This window comes from Squalius cephalus (genome assembly GCF_949319135.1).
Source record: "Squalius cephalus genome assembly, chromosome: 24".
In the NCBI taxonomy this organism is placed as follows: Eukaryota; Metazoa; Chordata; class Actinopteri; order Cypriniformes; family Leuciscidae; genus Squalius; species Squalius cephalus.
Window position 1 is genome coordinate 14,791,002 of NC_137145.1, and position 20,810 is coordinate 14,811,811.

The 20,810-nt window shown below is 38.9% G+C and overlaps 1 protein-coding gene across 1 annotated transcript in view; it reads left to right on the forward strand.

The window, feature by feature from the left end:
* Window positions 1-20,810, forward strand: part of dchs1b (dachsous cadherin-related 1b) — a 97,402-nt gene that overhangs the window by 70,156 nt on the left and 6,436 nt on the right. Inside the window, exons 3-15 of the mRNA XM_079862029.1 lie at window positions 1,671-1,859; window positions 4,714-4,945; window positions 6,398-6,634; window positions 7,959-9,005; window positions 9,974-10,161; window positions 10,394-10,490; window positions 10,685-10,842; window positions 13,018-13,867; window positions 15,480-15,719; window positions 17,375-17,500; window positions 18,376-18,585; window positions 18,797-19,663; window positions 20,567-20,680. Coding sequence (XP_079718155.1) covers window positions 1,671-1,859; window positions 4,714-4,945; window positions 6,398-6,634; window positions 7,959-9,005; window positions 9,974-10,161; window positions 10,394-10,490; window positions 10,685-10,842; window positions 13,018-13,867; window positions 15,480-15,719; window positions 17,375-17,500; window positions 18,376-18,585; window positions 18,797-19,663; window positions 20,567-20,680 — 4,555 coding nt within the window. The remainder of the gene's footprint in view (window positions 1-1,670; window positions 1,860-4,713; window positions 4,946-6,397; window positions 6,635-7,958; window positions 9,006-9,973; window positions 10,162-10,393; window positions 10,491-10,684; window positions 10,843-13,017; window positions 13,868-15,479; window positions 15,720-17,374; window positions 17,501-18,375; window positions 18,586-18,796; window positions 19,664-20,566; window positions 20,681-20,810) is intronic.

Genomic DNA, 20,810 nt, shown 5'->3' on the forward strand with positions numbered 1-20,810 from the left:
TGAGAGATCAATTGCTGCAGTTTTCTGCAGTAAATTATTTTTTGTAATGACCATTAAACTGTATAATTATCTATTTTACCATGTTCATTCTGTAGGCCTAGTCTTACCTTCTACATAATGAAATAATGTCATATTGAAATGTATTTCATTCTATTTATTTACTTGCAGTATTTGATAAGTAGCTGTGTAATAAGTAGGATTACACACAGTTAGCCGGTCATTATCACAAAATAAACCTCTTCAGTGTGATACGAGTCTCCTGATCCCCCTGTCTGGGTTTATATTTTGCGATAATGACCAGCGTACTGTATATTATCCTTTACTTAATATCTTCTTAATGATTATATATGAACTGTTGGAGTAGGTTTTGGTAGGAAAACATCAACTGAAACAGATTTTTCCTGATATTTCCAGGTCATTAGTTAGTATGAACTTGACCTCATCTGATTCAAAAATTACATGGGTTTTCACAAGTTTGTCTTTCCAGCTAATGGACAGTCTTCAGTTAAATGCTTTTCCTTGTTTTAAGGGAAAAATCAAGCTTTAAGAATCAAGCTTGCACACGCAATGTAAAAAAAGAGTGTACATAAAATGTCTTAATGAATAGACAGAACAGCATTTATTTGAAATATAAATCTTTTGTAACAGTGAAAAAGTCTTTAATGTCACTTCTGACAATTTATTGCCTCCTTGCTGAATAAAAAAGTTAATTAAAAAAAGAAAAGAAATTTCTTACTTGCCCCAAACTTTGGTAGTGTAATCAATCCTGACTCCTCCTTTTGCATCCAAAAGATTGTGTTTGTCCCGATCCAGACCGTCTCTTACACATTTTCCGATTGCTTTCTAAGTTGGTCATATCACCAACATATCATTGAGGTGCAGTGCAGAAACTAGCGCACAGAGAGGGCAGGATGCCCAGACAAACAAAGGCTTTTATGATTTGTAGAAGCATAGAGGAGAGAGATCCAAGACATTTTCCCTTTCCTAGCCTTCAGCAACTGCTGTAACAGTTCCTGAATTCTCCTGAGAATATCCCAAATTCTCTCAGTAACATTTGCCCCTCATGAAAACAGTGTTTTCAGTAATGCATGGCTGCATATGGGATGCATTTGATGAATCTACGCTTCTGTCCTCACATTAACGTTGCCATAAATTGGCTAAAGCCCCTCCTGAACTCAAGGCCAGATTTTTCCACCTATGGCGAAGCCCAATAGCTTCAACCAGTTATCTCCACCTCATCACTTCTTAGAGTCTCCATCTCTCAGCAACAGTGGCCCTCTTTCCATAGACTTTTACCCAAGCATTCAAGGGCAGGGAATGTGAATCGTAGAGAAGAGACGCTTTTCTCCTTCTCTTTCTGTTTTCCCACTCCACTGTGAGAGATTGATGAGACAGGTGCGGCCAAGAACAGACCAGCTGGCAGTAAATCCATGGTACAATCAGCTAGAGGACAGAGAGAAAGAAATTAGAAAGGGATGAGGATTTATGTCTGGAGTGTCTTGGTTATTTAACGGGGCTATACCGAAGTCGCAGCATTTATTGATTAATTATTTTAATGAAAACATATTAAGACCTCTGAATCTTGTTCTGCTTGCTCTCTGTGAAGACTAGGGTTTATGACATCAGTCGACTATAATTCTGACAACGTTCTCTTTGTTTGTGCTCCACAGGTAAAAGCAGATGATGCAGATGGTGGGTCATTTGGGGCCATCACGTACTCGATTGGATCCGGGCCTGCTAGTGCTCCACCCAGTCAGTTCAGCATCAATAAGGAGACTGGACAGATCTGCACCAGTGTGGCTTTGGATCGAGACGAAGGATCAGACAGTTTCGACTTCACTGTCACTGCAACGGATGGGGTGAGGGAATTAGAAGGCCAGAAGTTTGAAGCTTATAATTTTATGAAAACACATTCATTTAAAACTTTTCTCATTTGAGCTGTGAAGCTGTTCTCATGTTCTCAATGTTCTCATTTAGTTGTTATATTGTAAAATGGTTAGAAAGCTTACCTTTATATATAACCAAAAGGTTATATATATATATATATATATATATACAGTGGTGGTCAGAATTAATGGCACCCCTGGTAAATATGATCAAAAATGGTTGTAAAAAAATAAACCTGCTTTGTTTATCCTTTTGATCTTTCATTCAAAAAATTGGCAAAAATCTAACCTTTCATTGAAGTAAAATAATTGAAATTGGGGGGTAAATCACATTATGAAATAAATGTTTTTCTCCAAAACACGTTGGCCACAATTATTGGCACCCCTAGAATTTTTTATGAGTAAAATATCTCTGAAGTATATTCTCATTAATATTTACCTTTATTTAGCACACCAGGGTGATTAGGAACATGAAATTGTCCAGCTATGACTTCTTGTTTCACAGGAGTTTAAATATGAGGAAACACAAAGGCCAAATTCCCTTAATCATATATCACAATGAGTAAAACCAAAGAATATAGTTCTGATGTGCAGCAAAAGATTGTTGAGCATCACACAATAGACTGTAAGAAAATAGCTAAAGAATTGAAAATCCCCATTTTGACCATCAGAGCAATAATTAAGAAGTTCCAATCAACTAAAGATGTTACGAATCTGCCAGGAAGAGGACGTGTGTCTATATTGTGTTAATGGACGGTGAGTAGGAAAGTTTGAGTGGCCAAAGACTCTCCAAGGATCATAGATGGAGAATTGCAGAGATTAGTTGAGTCTTGGGGTCAGAAAGCCTAAAAAAAATTATCAAACAACCCCTACATCCCCACATGTTGTTTGGGAGGGTTTTAAGAAAAATCCTCCTCACTCCTCCAAAAATAAACTCCAGCATATTCAGTTTTCAGACACGACTGGATCTTCAAAAGGGACCGGATTCTGTGGTCAGATGAAACAAAAAAAGGGATTTTTGGCAGCAAACCCACCAGATGTGTTTGGTGCAAACAGGGATAAAAAGTACCCCATGCCTACGGTTAAATATACTGCTGGATCTTTTTGCTGGAGGTCCTGGACTTCTTGTTCAGATACATGGTATTATGGATTCTAGCAAATACCAACAGATAAAAAATCAAAACCTGTCTGCCTCTGCTAGAAATCTTATAATGGGCCGTGGTTGGATCTTCCATCAGGACAGCGGTCCAAAACAAACATCAAAATCAACACAAAAATGGGTAACTGAGCACAAAATGAAGCTTCTGCCATGACCGTCCCAGTCCCCTAAACTGAACCCTATAGAAAATGAGTAGGGTGAACTGAAGAGAAGAAGCACCAACATGAACTTGTGAATCTGAAGGATCTGGAGAGATTCTGTTTGGAAGAATGGTCTCTGATCTCTTGGCAGGTGTTCTCCAAACTCATCAGGCATTATAGAAGAAAACAATAATTGTGGCCGACGTGTTTTGGAGAAAAACATTTATTTTATAATGTGATTTACCCCCCACTTTCAATTATTTTACTTCAATGAAAGGTTTGATTTTTGCGAATTTTTTTGAATGAAAGATCAAAAGGATAAACAATGCAAATTTACTTTTTTACAGCCATTTTTTTCATATTTACCAGGGGTGCCATTAACTCTGACCACCACTATATATATATGTATGTATATATATGTATGTATGTATATATGTATATTAGATGAAAAACTTTAAAAACTAAAACTTTAAAAAAGTGCTTAAATTACTGAACTAAAAGGGGTGGTGTGGCGCAGTGGATAAGACACATGCCTTTGGTGTGAGAGACCAGGGTTCGAATCCACTGTGAGACACCAATGTGTCCCTGAGCAAGACACTTAACCCCTAGTTGCTCCAGAGGCGTGCGACCTCTGACATAATTAGCAATTGTAAGTCGCTTTGGATAAAAGCGTCAGCTAAATGAATAAATGTAAATGTAAAATGTAAAACTTAAATGAAAACTAAAATTCTAAAATAATATATTAATAAATACTATAAATGATACTAAAATAACACTGGTCTCATTGTAGCCCATGATTTTACTTCTTTTTTTTTTTTAAGAAAAGGAGGGACAAGTCATTTAAAAGTATTCAATAATTTTTGTGGTATTCAACATTATGCCACAAGTACTGTCGATTAAACTAAACCTCAACCCGCAATATTCTTTTAAGACCCACATTGTATGTTAGTGTCCAAAAATGTGAGACCACTTGGAAAAATGCTGGTCATTAATACATTTAATATGCTTTTTAACTGTTTGGAGAAACCTGATCCATTTGGAATTATACACTGCAGCTTTAAGAGTTGAAAACCCTTTAAAACTCAATGCAGAAGCATAAAGTCTGATTAAAAAAAGACCATTAGTTCTGTTGTGTAGCACCTAGATGCCCAGTCACTCAGTTCTTTCTCTCTCAGTTGCCAGTAACAACAGTCATGAGTTCTCTAAATGAAAAGGCAATAAACCGCAGTGTCTCAGGGGCACATTTCTGGACATACACACACACACACTCACACCATTTCCCTTTATAAGCTTACAGCAGTGGTCCTTTTTGTTTCCCATTTCAATTATTAATGCAGCCATAAAATGCTCCTTGTGAAGAGAGCGAGCAGGCCGACTGCAGCACATACTAGCTCACTGGCCTCTCTTAACCTGGAAAGGCAATTATATCCCACTGCGAAGTATTATTCTGCATTATTACACACAAGAAATCATCAAGATTGATTCAATAGAAGTGTGACAGTAATTTAAAATGATATTTTCCCTGCAGGGAGGCCTTGCGTCCTCCGCCTATGTGAAGGTGTCACTGGTGGACATTAATGACAACAGACCTACATTCTACCCGGTGAACTATGCCGTCAGCTTGAGCGCACAAAGCACACCCGGGACCTCCGTTGTCAGGGTAACGGCCCACGACTCAGATGCTGGTGCAAATGGTAAAGTGACATATCACACTGTCCCTGGTGGAGGATCCAATTTCTTTACCCTCAACAAGGACACAGGTAGGTCAATAAAATTAATTATAATTAATTAAATGAATATATAAATATATATATTATATTTTAATTGGTTGAATTATTCCTTTAATATAAATTTAATTCAATATTTATATATGGTATATATAAATATACAATGTATATAATATTCTATATTATTATTATTATTGTTAAATGTAATATATGAAATTAAATTGATTTTAAAGGAATAATTCAACCCAGGGCCGGAGTGGGGCCACTTTTCAGCCCGGGAGTTTCAGGCCCAAGACCGGCCCACTTTTTCCATGGTGGAATTCCAAATTAGCAATTAATGTAGTTTGTATTAATACCATGGGTTAACAAATAATGTAGCTTAAAGGTTAAATAATAATTCACTTAGACTTTAAGCAATTGCGACTTTATTTCACACAATTCTGACTTTATATTTCGCAATTCTGACTTTATATTTCGCAATTCTGACTTTATAACACGCAATTACGACTTTATATCACACAATTCTGACTCTATAGCCTATCTTGCAGTTCTGACTTTATAACACGCAATTGCGACTTTATATCACACAATTATGACTCTATATCGACTTTATTTCACGCAATTCTGACTTTATAACACGCAATTGCGACTTTATTTCACGCAATTCTGACTTTATATCTCGCAATTCTGAGAAATAAAGTCAGAATTGCGAGATGTAAACTCGCAATTGTGAGATAAAAAGTCGCAATTATCTTTTAAAATGTTTTATTCTGTGGCGGAAACAAAGCTTCCATACCTCCTGGCCTCTTCCTCCCATCCATCCTCCCTGACGCGTACCGTACTGTAGGGCCGGCCCAGCTATCGGTAGGCGCCGGCGGTGCCGCGGTAGCCTACCTGAGAAAACGTTTTGGAAAAGACGGGCTATGGACCCAACCAACTCTATAGGAGGGGAGGGGAGAACTCCCTCACATGGTACAACCCATGCAGAGGCTGCGCGCTGCGGTGTCAGAATGCGGAACGTGTGTAGCCTAATGTAACTAACGTGACATTGAAATGTGAAAAAAACAAAACAAAACAAAAAATCCTCGACCGGCCCAAAAGTGAAGCGGCCCACCGGGAATTCTCCCGATTCTCCCGATTACCCACTCCGGGCCTGATTCAACCAATTCTCAATGACTTTGAATAACATGATTTTCAATGTATGACTTTCTTCCTTGTGTGGAAAACAAATTATAATTTTTTTTCTATTCTTTTGTGGTGTATTCTTACTTTTAATGTGATTTTTAGGTGATTTTTGAGAATTCCCGTAAAAGTTTTGGGCCTTTTCAGTATCCACAACCTGTTGTTAATTCCAGTAATCGCTTGTCAGATTGGCTGAATGAACTTGCTCATCCATATCGTTATATTTCATATTCACAATCTTCAGGGCTGATCATAGCCTATATCTCGTTTTATTCTGTTCTCACTGCATTTTTTCGCTGTTAGGTGTGATCTCTCTGTCACGCTCTCTGCATGGAAAGGCCAACTCCGTCATCACTATGGTGATCACAGCACGGGACGGAGGCGGTCTCACAGCACCTGTCAACGCCAGAGTGAACATCAGCGTTGTAGCTGGCTCAGTAGCACCCCCAGTGTTCGAGCAAGCGCAGTACTTCTTCACCGTATCTGAGGACGTGCTCCGGGGAACCGAGGTTGGCGTAGTGAGAGCCAGCGGCAGGAATGGTTAGTTTCAGCATTTTCCATGTTCCATCTAAAATAAGTAGCCATGTGCTGCTGCATGCTTTCGCATAGCTCTGCTAACCTCAGTGCTTTGGCTCTCTGAACCATGAACTGGTGTCTGTGAGACAGTCAAGGGTGCGGAAAAGCCTGATCGGGAATATTTTCACTCTCGCTGAGCCAGTTGTGCAAATAGAGCAGCAGCTGCTGCGTGAACCTCATTAAACAGTCACATCCATCACAGATTCCACTCTACCTCATGTTGCTGGAAATTATTATTTGTTGATGTATATTTTCTGATAGCACAGGCATTTCGTTGGGATGTTTAATGAAAAATAATGGGGGATTCTATAAGAAGTACCTGTCTGTACTAGGGGATGCACTGATATCACAGTTCTGGCTGATACGGAAATTATTTTCATGTTATGGCAAATAACTGATAAATGACCAATATTAAAATGTGATACTATTTTGTTTAAATAAATGGTAAAGTAAAATACAAAAAATAAAACATAAGTGAATTTAGGCATCACGTCATTATAATGTACAGTATGAAAAATTTATATTCATTCTGAGATATGATAAAGACACATTTAATTAAATTAATAACATTTTAAAGATTAACTTTAAGTGAGTGTTCGATAATGGAATCTTCCTAACGTAATAATTGGGGGAATGTGAAAATATGGAAAATTTGCATGTTCAATTAACAGTACAATCTGATATGTCCAGTATAATCTGATAAATAAATAAATGTCTTATAGCATCTAACAACCAATATAGTACTACACTACCATTCAAAAATATATATATATATATTATTCCACATTAAATTATTAATGTGGAATAATATTCAAAGTGACAGTAAATACTTGACTTTCTATTCATCAAAGAAACCTGGTTCCACAAAAGTAACTGTTTTCAACCTTGACATTAGTAAGAAATATTTTTTGAGCTGCAAACCATGTGACACTGACGACTGGAGTAATGATGCTGAAAATCACAGGAATACATTACATAGAAATACATTTTTACTATATTTTTGATCAAATAAATGCAGCCTCATTAAGCAAAAGAGACCAACCCCAATGTTTTGAATGCTAGTGTACTGTATATGTTGTGCATCCCTAGTCTGTACCTTTCATTAATTGTATTTCCCTATTTTCATTTTCATAGAGTAGTGTAATAGTTAAAGATCTGGGTTTGTAGGGTCTGAATAGATGATCCATGAATCATTACCAATAATTCCATAAGAACATTGTCCTTGTAATGAATTTACAAAGTCGCTTTAGATTAAATCACTGCTTCACCCATCACTCTCTCACTCCAGGAGTCTCTAAGGACGTCACCTACACTATCTCTGCTGGGGATCCAGATGGTTATTTCATGGTAGATCCGGAAACTGGAGCACTTAGAACAAGCCTACCTCTGGACCATGAGTCACGTCCCTTTTTCGACTTGGAAATTCAAGCGCGCAGCGGTTCCCCTCCAGCTTTTGGAGAGACGCGTGTTCGGGTCACCGTAGCAGATGTGAATGATAACGCTCCCATATTTTTCCCATCATCCTCTGAGTCTCTGCTCCTACTAGAAGCCACGAAAATGGGTACTGTTGTGTACCGCGTGCAGGCTGAGGACCGCGACTCAGGCCCTAATGGACAGCTGAGCTTTGACCTGATGACGGCCGGAGGGCAGCGCACTTTTGGCGTGGAGCGCAGCAGTGGGGAGATCCGACTAATTGGGAGTCTGTCGTACGACAGCGTTCCTCGCTATGACCTCCAAGTGATTGCAAAAGACAGCGGCGTGCCTCAGCTTAGTGCTACGTTCAGCCTGGTGGTCCACATCCAGGCGGAGAACGACCAGGGTCCCGTGTTTGACACGATGACCTACCGCGTGGAGCTGAAGGAGAATTCACCACTCAACACAAACTTCTTACAGGTCCGGGCACTCAATAGAGATCCCAATGGAAATGGAGGGTCGTCCAGAGGTTCCACGCCATCTTCCACACTGGCTTACAGACTCCGGCCTGATGGGGACGCAGCAGGATTTGGGATCGCCCCGGACAGTGGTTGGCTGTTTGTTAAGAGCGCTTTGGATCGAGAGGCCAAGGATATCTACCTGCTAACTGTGCTGGCCACGTCTGGAAGCGGGCAGATGGGGAAGACCGGCAGCGCGACGGTCAGAGTTTCTGTGACGGATGAAAATGATAACTCTCCTCGTTTCTCTCAGGAGAGGGTGTTCTTGGCAGTGAGAGAGAACTTGCCTGCAGGAACTGGTTTTGGGAGGGTGTCTGCTACCGACCGCGATGCGGGTCTTAACAGCCGTCTTACATACAGACTACTTCACACGGACCGATACTTCCAAATCAATTCACAGACTGGTGAGTTGGAATACAATTCTGACCCTTCAATGTCATTTGACATTTACACATTTAAGAAATTTTCTAGATGAGGGTCTTTCAAACTTTTTGATGCCAAATATTTTGTATTAAAAAGGCATGTATAAAGACCCATTTATATTGTGAAAAATAGGGGCGAAAATTGGAAAAATATTTTTTAATAAAAAAAATTCTACCCACCATTACTGTTGGTGTAATGTACATAACTGTATATTAATGTACTGTTAAATGTATACAGCTCTAAAGAAAAAAACACAACTATGGCTATCAGTAGACTAAAATAATTAGGATTAGGATTAATCTCATCTCAGTCATTTCCAACGGAAACATTTTCTTTTTTTAGAAAGCAGAAAGAAACAGTAATGTTTTTAATTAAGTTATTTATTAAGTTATTATATAATGATATATATATATATATAATTTTTTTTTTTTTTTTTTTTTTTTTTTTTTTTTAACATTAATTTTCCCTGAAGTTTTTTTGTGGACTCATTAGAACCTTCTGGGTCTGGTTGAAAATCCCTGTTGTAGACTATATACTCTAACTTTTGACCATAAACTTTTGAAAAATTTGCTGTGTGTTTATGAATTCATGAATATTTTGAATACATTTTTTATATTTTGTATTAAGTATGTATATTTTAATATAATTTTAGTGTAATTAATTTTGTTGTGTGATTTTTTTTTTTTTTTTTGTATTTCTAATTAAATTTAATTTGTTTTTAAATCAGTTTTTATTTCATTTCAGTTGTTCAGTTAACTTTTCAAATTGTATATCAGTTTTTAAGTTTAAGTTTTTCATCTAATATTTATGTTTTATTTTTTTTCAGCTTTAATTCAATTTATACGATTACGATTTTAGTTTTAATAGATAATAGGTTTAGTTTTACTTAACAATCCCACTGAAAATCAATTGCAGAGTATTCTGACTAACTCCCAAATTTCATGTGTAGGTGAAATCAGTACCAGGGCAGCTTTGGATCGTGAGCACCAGTCCAGTTATCAGCTCATTGTGGTGGTACAGGACAGTGGTACACCTCCACGTAGCGCCACCGGAACAGCCCATATAACCGTGCTGGATGAGAACGACAACGCGCCAGCGTTCAGCCACACACAGCCTGGCAGGGAGATTCTCATTCAGGCAAGAAACAGACTGGCACAGACTATATTCAAAGCCTTAAGTCAGTGTCATAACATAGGTGCTTGTGTTTATTAAAGCAGTTTACACATCATAAAAACGTCATTACGTCTGTACATAATATCTTTCAAAAATTGTTTATGTGACCTTGGATACATTCCCACTCTTGAAGTTGTTTGTATCAAGTATAAGCAGCCAGACTGTGCTGTTTAAAAACTTGCTTGATGTTTTCCAGGTTCAGGAGGGTCTTCCTGCCGGTTCTTTATTAGGAACTCTTCACGCCAAAGACCCAGATGAGGGAGAGAATGGCACTATTTTCTACTCATTATCAGGTAAACAAGAGTCTAGAATATTTCCTATGTGTTGGGTATTATTATTGCCAGAGGATGTTTATGCAAAATGTTAAAACTGTTAAACGTAAACAGATGTCCTCAGTTATCTTTGTGCCCAATATGATGTATTGTACAGCTAATTATACTACCATATTTGTCTATATTTATGCTTCCATTTGTCCTTGCTTTTAAAGGCTCCAGAGCAGAACGTTTCTCCTTGAACCCAAATACCGGAGAGCTGCGCTCCTCTTCCCCCCTGAGGAGGGCTGAAAAGGCAGAGTACGACTTCACTGTCACTGCCTCGGACCGTGGAGCTCCATCTCAGAGCTCTTCAACTGCCTTACTTGTACAGGTGAGACTTTTTTTTTTTTTTTTTTTTATATCGAAAATATAATTTTTTAGGTGGTTGCTTACTGGATCAAGTCATAAGTCTACCCTTAATCATTTTTTATTTAGTTAATCTGCCGACGTATTAAAGAGGCCATATTATGCCCTTTAACAAAGTCTTAATTTTGTTTTTGGAGTCTACTAGAACAAGGTTTTCATGATTGAATGTTCAAAAAACTTTCACATATTTTACATATTTTACATTGTTTCTCTGGGGAGCGTTTCCCGAAAGCATAATTTGCCAACTATGTTCGCAAGTTCCGTCATTATCAGAATAGTTCAATGAGATGGTGTTTCCCGAAACCATAGTTCCAACGAACATTCGCAAACAGCATCGTTGTGTGGTTGGAACAACAGCTCTCGGGCTGTGGTTAAGAGCATAGTTTCTTGTTTGCATGACATGTGGACTTAATAAATCCTTATCTTGAGCAAAATAAGCAAGCTGACATTCAGTAAAATCTATATCTTTTGTTTCAAATACAAATGTCAATTATGTCTTTTAGTTTCTCAAGAGCACTTTTTAAAGAGTGCATACGCGCTCTAGTACACAAGAACAAGCCTGTGATGCCTATGAGCCTATGCCATGTCTGTAATTTATAGCAAAAAATCTAGCATTAATTCGATCTCTAACGGATTCACTATAAGTTATTACTCCACTACCTGTGTGACATCATTTACCAACATGGTTGAATGACAAATTTGCAACAATACGGTTTAGGGAAACAGTCGTGAATAGCTAGTTGATTTCTTCAATGATGCACGAAGCAGCGAGTTACGTCGTTGTACGGGAAATGCACCCCTTTTTAGTTTCTGTCTCTATGAAGCCCCTCCTTCAAAAAAGCGCAATGTTCTCTGATTGGTCGGTTGGACCAATGTGTTGTGATTGGTCAACAGTTAAAGCGTGTGTCGGAAATGTCACGCCCCTTACCATAACACACTACTAATGCAATTCAACCAGGCCTCGTCCCTTTTTGCATATGCCTTGGGCAGGAATTATTTAAATGATGAACATTGTGACGTGTACGTTCCCAGAAGAAAACTCAAGACTACAATCGAGGCATTTTCAGGGAGTTCAGAAACAGCGCCTTTGACTGTTCCAAACTATCATCATGCTCACAGTCCCCTGAGCTGTGGTATCAATATTCAAGAAGGGAAATGAGTTGTGACCTGGAGGCCAGCTCCTTTCTACACAAACACCTCAAAACTCCCAGGATTACTTCCTGCTCCAGAGGAACGTACTGTAACAGAAAACCATGTATTAATCCCAATGTTTAGCATGGAACTGCGTGAAACAGACATGTCAAACTATATCTTTGACAATAGGATAATTTCCATGGCTTTTCATTCCCATGTAAAAGAATCCGGATTCTAAAGAGTTTATTCTCTGCAAAATTATTCTTGCTGGTTCTTTTTTGTTGCGAAATATCTTTAGTGCTTTTACAGATGTGATTTCAAAAAGGGAATTGGAGGCTAATTGTAGAGTGTGCGGTTGCATGCAATTTCTGTACTCCCTGTTTGTATGAGGAAGATGAGAGTAAGGGAGAGATGGAGTGAGAGAGAGACGGGGGAGAATGCACCTTTGAATCAAGTGTTCCCAGATGGCTCTGATGAGGCCCAGCTGTGGTTCCCCATGATCAAACAGAAAGCTGCAAACTTGGGTCCCCTAACACGGTAGCGCTAACGCCGATACGCTCGCACCACAGAACTTTGCACCAGAGCAATCTCGAGATAATATTTTACATACCATCAGTAATACCATCTTCATTTTGAAAGTCCAGTGTACTTTGCACATAAGAGAGAGCCCAGAAATGGATCAACGTCAATCCTTCTGTTGCTTTCCTTCCTGTGATCTGGTATGTGTGTACTGTTTTTTTTTTTCATGGGGATATTAGTATGAAAGGCTTCCCCTGTCAAACATTTTCCAGCTCTACTGTACTTCAAAGACATGGGAAATGGCAGGCAGGTTCATTCCATCTTATTAGTTCAGTATTGTGCACTCTGTTGACATCTAAAACAATGAGAACACACCTATGCGTTGTAAATTGTGGAATACTGTATATATGGCTAATGATGACAAATAATCCTCTGTTTTTACATTTTACATTACATCTTCTAAATTCATTGTGTTCCCAATCTGTAGGTCATTGGCTCCACAAGGACTCCTCCAAAGCCCAACACCCTATCGATGACCCTCAACTCAGTGGAGGGTGCCAAGCCAGGCTCTGTTATTGGCTCAGTTAAAGCACATGACCAACATGAAGTGAATTCAAACGGTCAGGTGACCTACCTGGTAGTGGGAGGCACAGATCATGAAGGAACCTTTATGGTTGACCGTTTGACAGGAGATGTTTACTTGGCTAGAGAGCTGGACTATGAAAAAGGGTCCCGGTATACTCTACAGATCGAGGTGGATGATTTCTCCAATGCCTATCCAAACACTCACATGGTTCAGCTGGAAATCAATGTGCAGGATAGTAATGACCACGCACCACAGTTTCCAGAAGATCCTGTCACTATTGTTATTCCTGAGAACATACAAACCGGTTCCTCCATTTATACCTTCCAAGCTACTGATAAAGATGGTAGTGGCCCCAACAGTGAGGTACGTTATTCTATCCAACAGCGGTGGCCTGACAACCCAGATCTCTTCAGTCTAGATCCTGTCACAGGAGTCTTGAAACTGGGTCGAGAGCTAGACCATGAGGAGACCTCCAGCCTGTTCCTGGTGGTCCATGCCACGGATTCAGCCTCGGACCCCAATCAGAGACTCTGGGGCTCGGTGACGGCACGAGTTTTCGTCACTGATGAGAACGACAATCCTCCGATCTTCAGCTCCCCGACTGCTGTTAGTGTGATGGAGGATCAGCCGGTGGGCTTTGTGCTGCTTTACGTCATGGCCCGGGATGCAGATCAGGGTGAAAACGGCAGAGTATCCTACAGGGTCCAGTCAGGAAACACAGCAGGACGGTTCGGCCTCAGCCCGAACAGTGGTAAGAATCATTACTTCTCTCTCATTCGCTCAAAGCCAGAAGCAATTTAGCAGAACAGATCAGTTTCTTGAAGGGTTTATTCGTGGGAGCACAGTTCTATTTTGGCCCATTGACCGCACACTCTTTGATTTGGCGTTGGAAATATGCATGTGTTAGTTTGAAATTCCTCTCAACCTCCCAGAATATGACCATTTACAGCTCACGCAAAATTGGATTAAATTGACAAAATCACCTAATCGACTGAACATCTGTAGATGATTTCCCTTCCATTATTGTCAGATGGTTTATGGTGTAGGCTAGTGTTTACTTTCTGTTCTAAATCAGGCATATTGTATATACTGTATACTATATATTAAAGTTGGGTTAAAGCGCACAATAAAGTCACTGCTGATATTAACCAGACACTAAGCAGAAAGTCTTCACACTGTTTGGACTCTTTAAGAAAGAGGTCTAGAGATGGACGTTAAGCACAAAACCAGAGCTACCGTATCCAGAAGCAGAAGCCAGCTCAAACATCTCAATGATGTGTTTAAAGCTAGAGTGTGTTAGGTGGACTATAAATAAAAAAAAGAGGCCGCACACAGACTTCTCACAAACACACAATAATATTTCGCAGTCAGCAAACAGTCAGGCTGCCATATCAACCACAGGGGTGTGTTTATCCTGGGTGACCCTCGCTCGGGGTCTTGCTGATGACAGCAGTGCAGAGAGGTATAACTGGAAAGGATCAAAAATGGATCCATGACAACAAATTTCTTCCCTGGTCTTCATACCAGCAAGTCAGCAAAAAACTTAATTCTCAAATTCCTTATAGAGAGTGCAGGAGCTAAACTGAGGAGAAAAACAGAGGATGAATAAAACTAAAATTTATGTCAGACTGGAGCGGATATTGTGTTTGACTTCTATGTTGTTCTATGAACAAATTTATGTAAAAAAAAAAGGACCAGCAAAGATGAATTATGACTAATATACTTAGAGCTAGCTAGCATCCTTATTAGTCTCAGTGGTATTTTCTCAGCTGGCAAACATATTATATTATATTATATTATATTATATTATATTATATTATATTATATTATATTATATTATATTATATTATATTATATTATATTATCATTAATTATACAGCTACTTGTGAATGGCCATCATTGGAGACACATCCTTTTCGTCCACATAGTTATGGTATCCACCAGTAAAGACTAACTGCCTAAGCTAACCGGCCAAACTTTGTCCCCCTGGGTAATACCCTGGTTTTTTTTTTTTTTCTGTGGTAATATTATGGTATCATCAGTATTATGCTATATACTATAATATTTCCATTGGATAACATCAATATTGTACAGAAACAGTACTTTTTCTATTTGTAATCACCACATCATTTGTTGTGGTGGGCTACTTTATGTCATGAATTATCTCCTATCCTCATCAAAGTTACCCAGCCACATTCAGGTAGCTTAAGACATTGTCTGGCATGTACATAATTAAATATTACAAATATGCATGGTATAAAACAGAACAGCTCTTTGACCTCAGTCACACGTCTCCAACCACAGGCTGTGCTGTGAAGCGTGCAGCAGATCTACAGATGTTTTTCTCTTCTCCTCTTCTCCAGGCTCTCTCTCCATCCTTAAACCTCTGGATCGTGAGGAGCAGGAGAACTACAATCTCACAATTGTCGCGGAGGATCATGGGATACCCCAACATTCCACCACTCAAGTTCTGTCTATACAAGTAATTGACGTAAATGATGAAGCACCGTGGTTTGAACGCAGTGAGTTTGAAGCCCAAATCAAAGAGAACCAGCCAGCCGGAACAAGCATTCTGAAGGTCTCCGCTTCAGACCGGGATCATGGTGAGTGATTTTTAAAAAATTGTTCTATTCTGCAATAATCCATGTGTTAAATGTTCCTTTACTATTGAAAAGAATCACCTGCATTGTTGGGTATTTCAACCTTTCAGATATTCATGACCTGTGTCTGAAAACTTTGCCATCTGGTTAAAGCAGTTATGTTGAGTTGCAGTGAGGGCAGTGGGGTTTTTTTTTTACTCTTCCTGTGGAGGGTATGTGGGACTCATTCTCAGCCTCCTGGGTTTAGTGAGAGAGTATGAAAGAGAGATTGTAAAGACATTTTTCAGGAAGCATTAATTGAGCAAGCAGGTGCTCGTGCCAAAGCTTGCTAACTTTGCACGCAATCTGGCACCCGTGTGTCTTTAGTCCATGCTTAACACTTGTGTGGACCACTACTAATGAAACCGGTCTTAAATCCGAGATGAAAAGGTTTGAACCTGAATATTTTGACATTTGACATAGCACTTCTGTTTTAATTCAAATCAGGTTGTTCACAACTTCTTTTACATCTTCTAACTCAGAATGAAAGGAAAGAGGTTTTGGTTGATTGTTACCAGTCACAGGCTGTGTTTGGAATAGCATTCTTATATACTACACATACTAATAATTGATCTGACTGCCAAAAGATATTTTTACACAAATTCTAAATAAAAATTCCACAAATATGTCAAGGTTTTGGTAAGGGATGAGGTGAGGACTCAAAGATGCAGAGAAAAGAGCTTTTGTCGTTCTAAAGAATAAAACAAAAAACAAAACATGCTTTTTTCTTAAGCTGATCACTATGGTAAGCCTATTATAAGTGTTTATATTATAGACCTAGTGGGATGGTTTTCGCGGGAAATTACGTTACATGCGTTACCCGTCTGTGCATGTCTCGTCATATCCGTAAATAGAGAAGATTTGCTCTGGCTACTGTGTGGGAGAGGCATAGGTTAGTTGTCACAACGAGTGAGAAAGTTGACATGGAGCCCGTTAAATCTCAAACCTCTGAGGATTCACACATTTTTTTATAAAGAAAATGTCGAACAGAGGAGTGTTTGCTGGCAAAAAGAGACTGAGCTCGTAATAAAATGAAAATCAACACTGGCTTGGCGTGAGATGTTGAGAACTGAGGGATTTGAAATGTAAAAGCGATGCAGAGATGAAGTTTATATTACTCAACAGGTGAATAAGGTATTTTATTGAACAGATAAATTGTCATATGTAGCTCTCTAACAGAGTTCATAGTAAAGCATTATCTGTTGCGCTGGAATTTAATGTCTTCAGCTAGTCAGCTTAAGATATTGTCCATCTAAACTGTCTCTTAAGCCTAGTAGTGAATGTCTCTTAAGCCTAGTAGTGAATGTTTTATGAGCAGTAGGATAACCATTGTTCTGTTTTGTTTTTTCTTTTAAAAAGTTACGTAGTGTACCGTTAAAATATTTCTCTTTTAAATAATACATTTTGTAAATGTAATTTATTGTCAATCTCTTAGCTCATAACTGGAAGCCATTCACATGCAACCTAGTGAGATCATGTGGCAACAATGTAGTATACTTTGAAATACTTTGAAGGGTTTCACTTACTAAAAGATAGTAGGCAGCATGCAGTGTTTACTGTGCAGCTAGTATTCGATTATGATCAGAATTATTGATTATATATTTCTGTTTTTGTTGCAGGCACGAATGGCTTAGTGATTTACGGTGGTCTGACTGAGGATGGATTCACAATTAATCCAGAGACGGGTGTGATATCTGTCACTCAGGTTCTAGATAGGGAACTTCAGGACCACTACACTGTAACAGGTACATAAACACAGCCAGGATCTGCACAAAATATGGTTGAAACAGTGTTATTTTAGTATTATTTATATACTATTATTGTATTTAAGATTTTTTAATTATTTTTTATATTTTGATTTTACTTTTGGTTTTGTGCTTTTATCATTTTATATGGTTTTTTTTTATGTTGACTGTTTAGCTTTAATTTAATGTAATTTAACTTAAACGAAAGTTCAAAAATGTTGCTTTGGCAACTAACTGAAATAAATAGTTTTTATAAAGTTTAAATTGTAAACTGTGTAAAATTTTTCATTTTATTTGATTATTTTAATGGTAATGATGATTTCAATTACCGAAACGTTTTTAATAGTTTAGTTTTAGTTAACAATAACAACACTGGCCTGAAAAAGTATTGTGTGCTACTATAAAATATCATTTTAGATAATTATAATTTATATTAAAGCCGATCGGGCGAAAAACCAGGGACTAGTTCGCAAAAGTAGGGTTTCGGACAAAATTCGACATAGCAGAAAATTTTCCCTGCCTAAATCAAAATCGAAGACAGCCATTTTGTCCACCTTGAGCCACGGATTCCAACGATATAAGACACTTGATCCTGGGATAAACGGTCTAAGAGTTATGAGCAATTTTGAACTTTTGGTTGCTGTAGCGCCACCTATGGGCCATTCGGGGTCATACTCTGATAGGTTGTCCCCAAATTGAGGCCTACCATCTGGCCAGGTTTCAAGTCTCTAGGCCTTACGGTTTGGCCTGCACGATGCGTTTTACAAATCCTTACAATTACAATAGGGTTTCAGCATTTCATGCTTGAACCCCTAAATATTATCAAAACTTATACTAAACTTAATAACCCTCTTTATATCTTGTGAATATGATAGTGTATGCAAAAGATGGAGGAATACCCCCTAACTTTGCCAAGGCTAAAGTGCACATCACGGTGCTGGATGAGAATGATAATGCTCCTGCTTTCGGGCGGCAGCATTACAGTCTGGAAGTGCCTGAGAACCAAGAGCCCGTGGAGCTGTTCAGCCTCAAAGCCACAGACCTGGACACCGGAGAGAGCGGACGACTGAATTATAAGATCACTGGTAAAACTTTTTTTTTTTTTTTATTCTGTACAGAGGAATCTGTAGAAGAAGAGCTTTTACAGTGGATTACAAACCAGATTTGCATTTTTTAATTATCTTCGGTCAAGGCACATTACTGTTTTTGCTCACATTGCAGACTTGTTTCTTATAAAAACAAGACCCACTCTGCTTGATTATGAACAAATGTTTTGTCTGTGTGTTTCCATTCTAGCTGGCGACCCAGATGGTGACTTTCGACTTGTCGGTTCCTCTGGAGCTCTGTCTACTTCAAAACCTCTGGACCGAGAGCGGAAGAACAGTTATTCCTTGGAAGTGGTGGTTCAAGATCATGGCAGCCCTTCACTGAGCAGCACTGCCACTGTGGAAATCTCAGTCCTTGATGTAAACGACAACAGCCCCAAGTTTGGCAGCAGTAGCTACACCGTCGAAGTCTCAGAAGATGCTGCTGTAGGTTTTGGGGTGTTGGATGCAAAGGCCACAGATGTGGATGAGGGTGAAAATGGGCAGATCTTATACTTCCTTAGCCAAGAAGCTAAAGGTGCATTTACAGTGCATCCAGACACGGGGCGGATCACTACCACAGCACCTCTGGACAGAGAGAAAAGAGCTTCTTACACCTTCCAAGTGTATGCTATTGACCTTTCACCCGCCGCACCACGCAACGCCACAGCCCAGGTAACCGTTACCATACTAGACGTCAACGACAATGCACCATTCTTCATCCAGGACCCACTGATTATCAACGTGTCCAGTGGTAGTGTGTCCACGCATCAGGTGGTGGCCACAATGAGAGCAGAAGATAAGGACTTTGGAGCCAATGGGTCGGTGTTTTACCGCTTTGCTATGCCAGTCCGAGGATTTTCTATTAACTCGTTAACAGGGGAGATCCAGACCACAGAGAAGCTGCAGACCCTCACGCAAACCCAACGCACCCTCATAGTGGAGGCTATGGACCAAGGCAGCCCTCCTCAGTCTTCTCTAGGTGTGGTGATGGTCTATGTGAAGGAGGAAGATTACAAGGGCATTCGATTCTCTCGCAACGCCAGAGATGTTAGCTTACAAGAGAATGCAGCTAAAGGTACGCAGAGAATTTACAGCAAAAGATTTGGTGTGCTATTATTCTGGAAGATTTTAATTGTTACACAAAGCAAGAAATTGTTCCTTGCTGTCCATTTCATGGGAAAAAGGAATGATGACATTATCATGTTATAAAATAAATCATTAGTCAGCATCAACCCTATTTTACTTTCTTAATACATGTTGCTGGTGGTATTGTGCACCATTCAGTGAATGTTATTCACAAAAGAAATACAAATTCTTTGCAATCGTTCATTAAAATGTAATGATTTTTGCGTTTCAGCTTGATGTCATCACGGGCATGCACAGTTATGACCAGGGAAAATAATGTTACATTTTTAGAAAATAATTTTGTAATATAGATATTAATGTATTAAATATGAATGTAATATAGGTGATGGCAATAATACCAAATGGTAGAACTGGAAATATTTATATATTGTCCCACTGGGACAGAGATGCAACTTTTTGTGAACCAGTTAATTCCAGATGGATAATACTTGGTCCCACCATTCTTTTTTACTTAATTTGTTGATTTGCTCAGAAACAAAACACATTTCCAAAAAAATTCCACTTCATGCTGACTTTGAAAATAAGTATCTTGTATGTGATGTATCTTCTTACAGGTTAAACAGTGCATTGCAAAACTATACAGGCCTCCATTGTCGCTCTTTTATTACAAATCCTACACTAAAAGTTGGTCTTTGTGCAGTTGTCATTTCCAAGTACTGGCATGAGGCAGTTGAAAACTTTTGCAATGGACTGCATGATGAAAACTGCAGCATTGTATTTCAGCACTCGCAAGCACAGTCAGTTTTGTGAAGCATTGAAAGCCAATCCATCAATTTACGTGAGTTTGGCAGAAGAGTATTGAGGGTTTTTTTGTGTGAATTTTTCCCCACAGGCACTGCAGTCGCCCAGGCTCAGGCTCAGCACCCTGACGGCACCCGTGACGGCATCACTTACACCATCTTCAGTGGGAACAAATACCGTTCCTTCAGCATCAGCTCAAGTACAGGTCAGATAGGAACTTTTGACAAGATTTTGACAAAATGCATACAAAAAATAATCAGAAAGATGTTAAACAATATTTCTTATTAACAATGGCAGTCAGTTGACCTACTTCAATGCATTATTGGTGCTTTCAT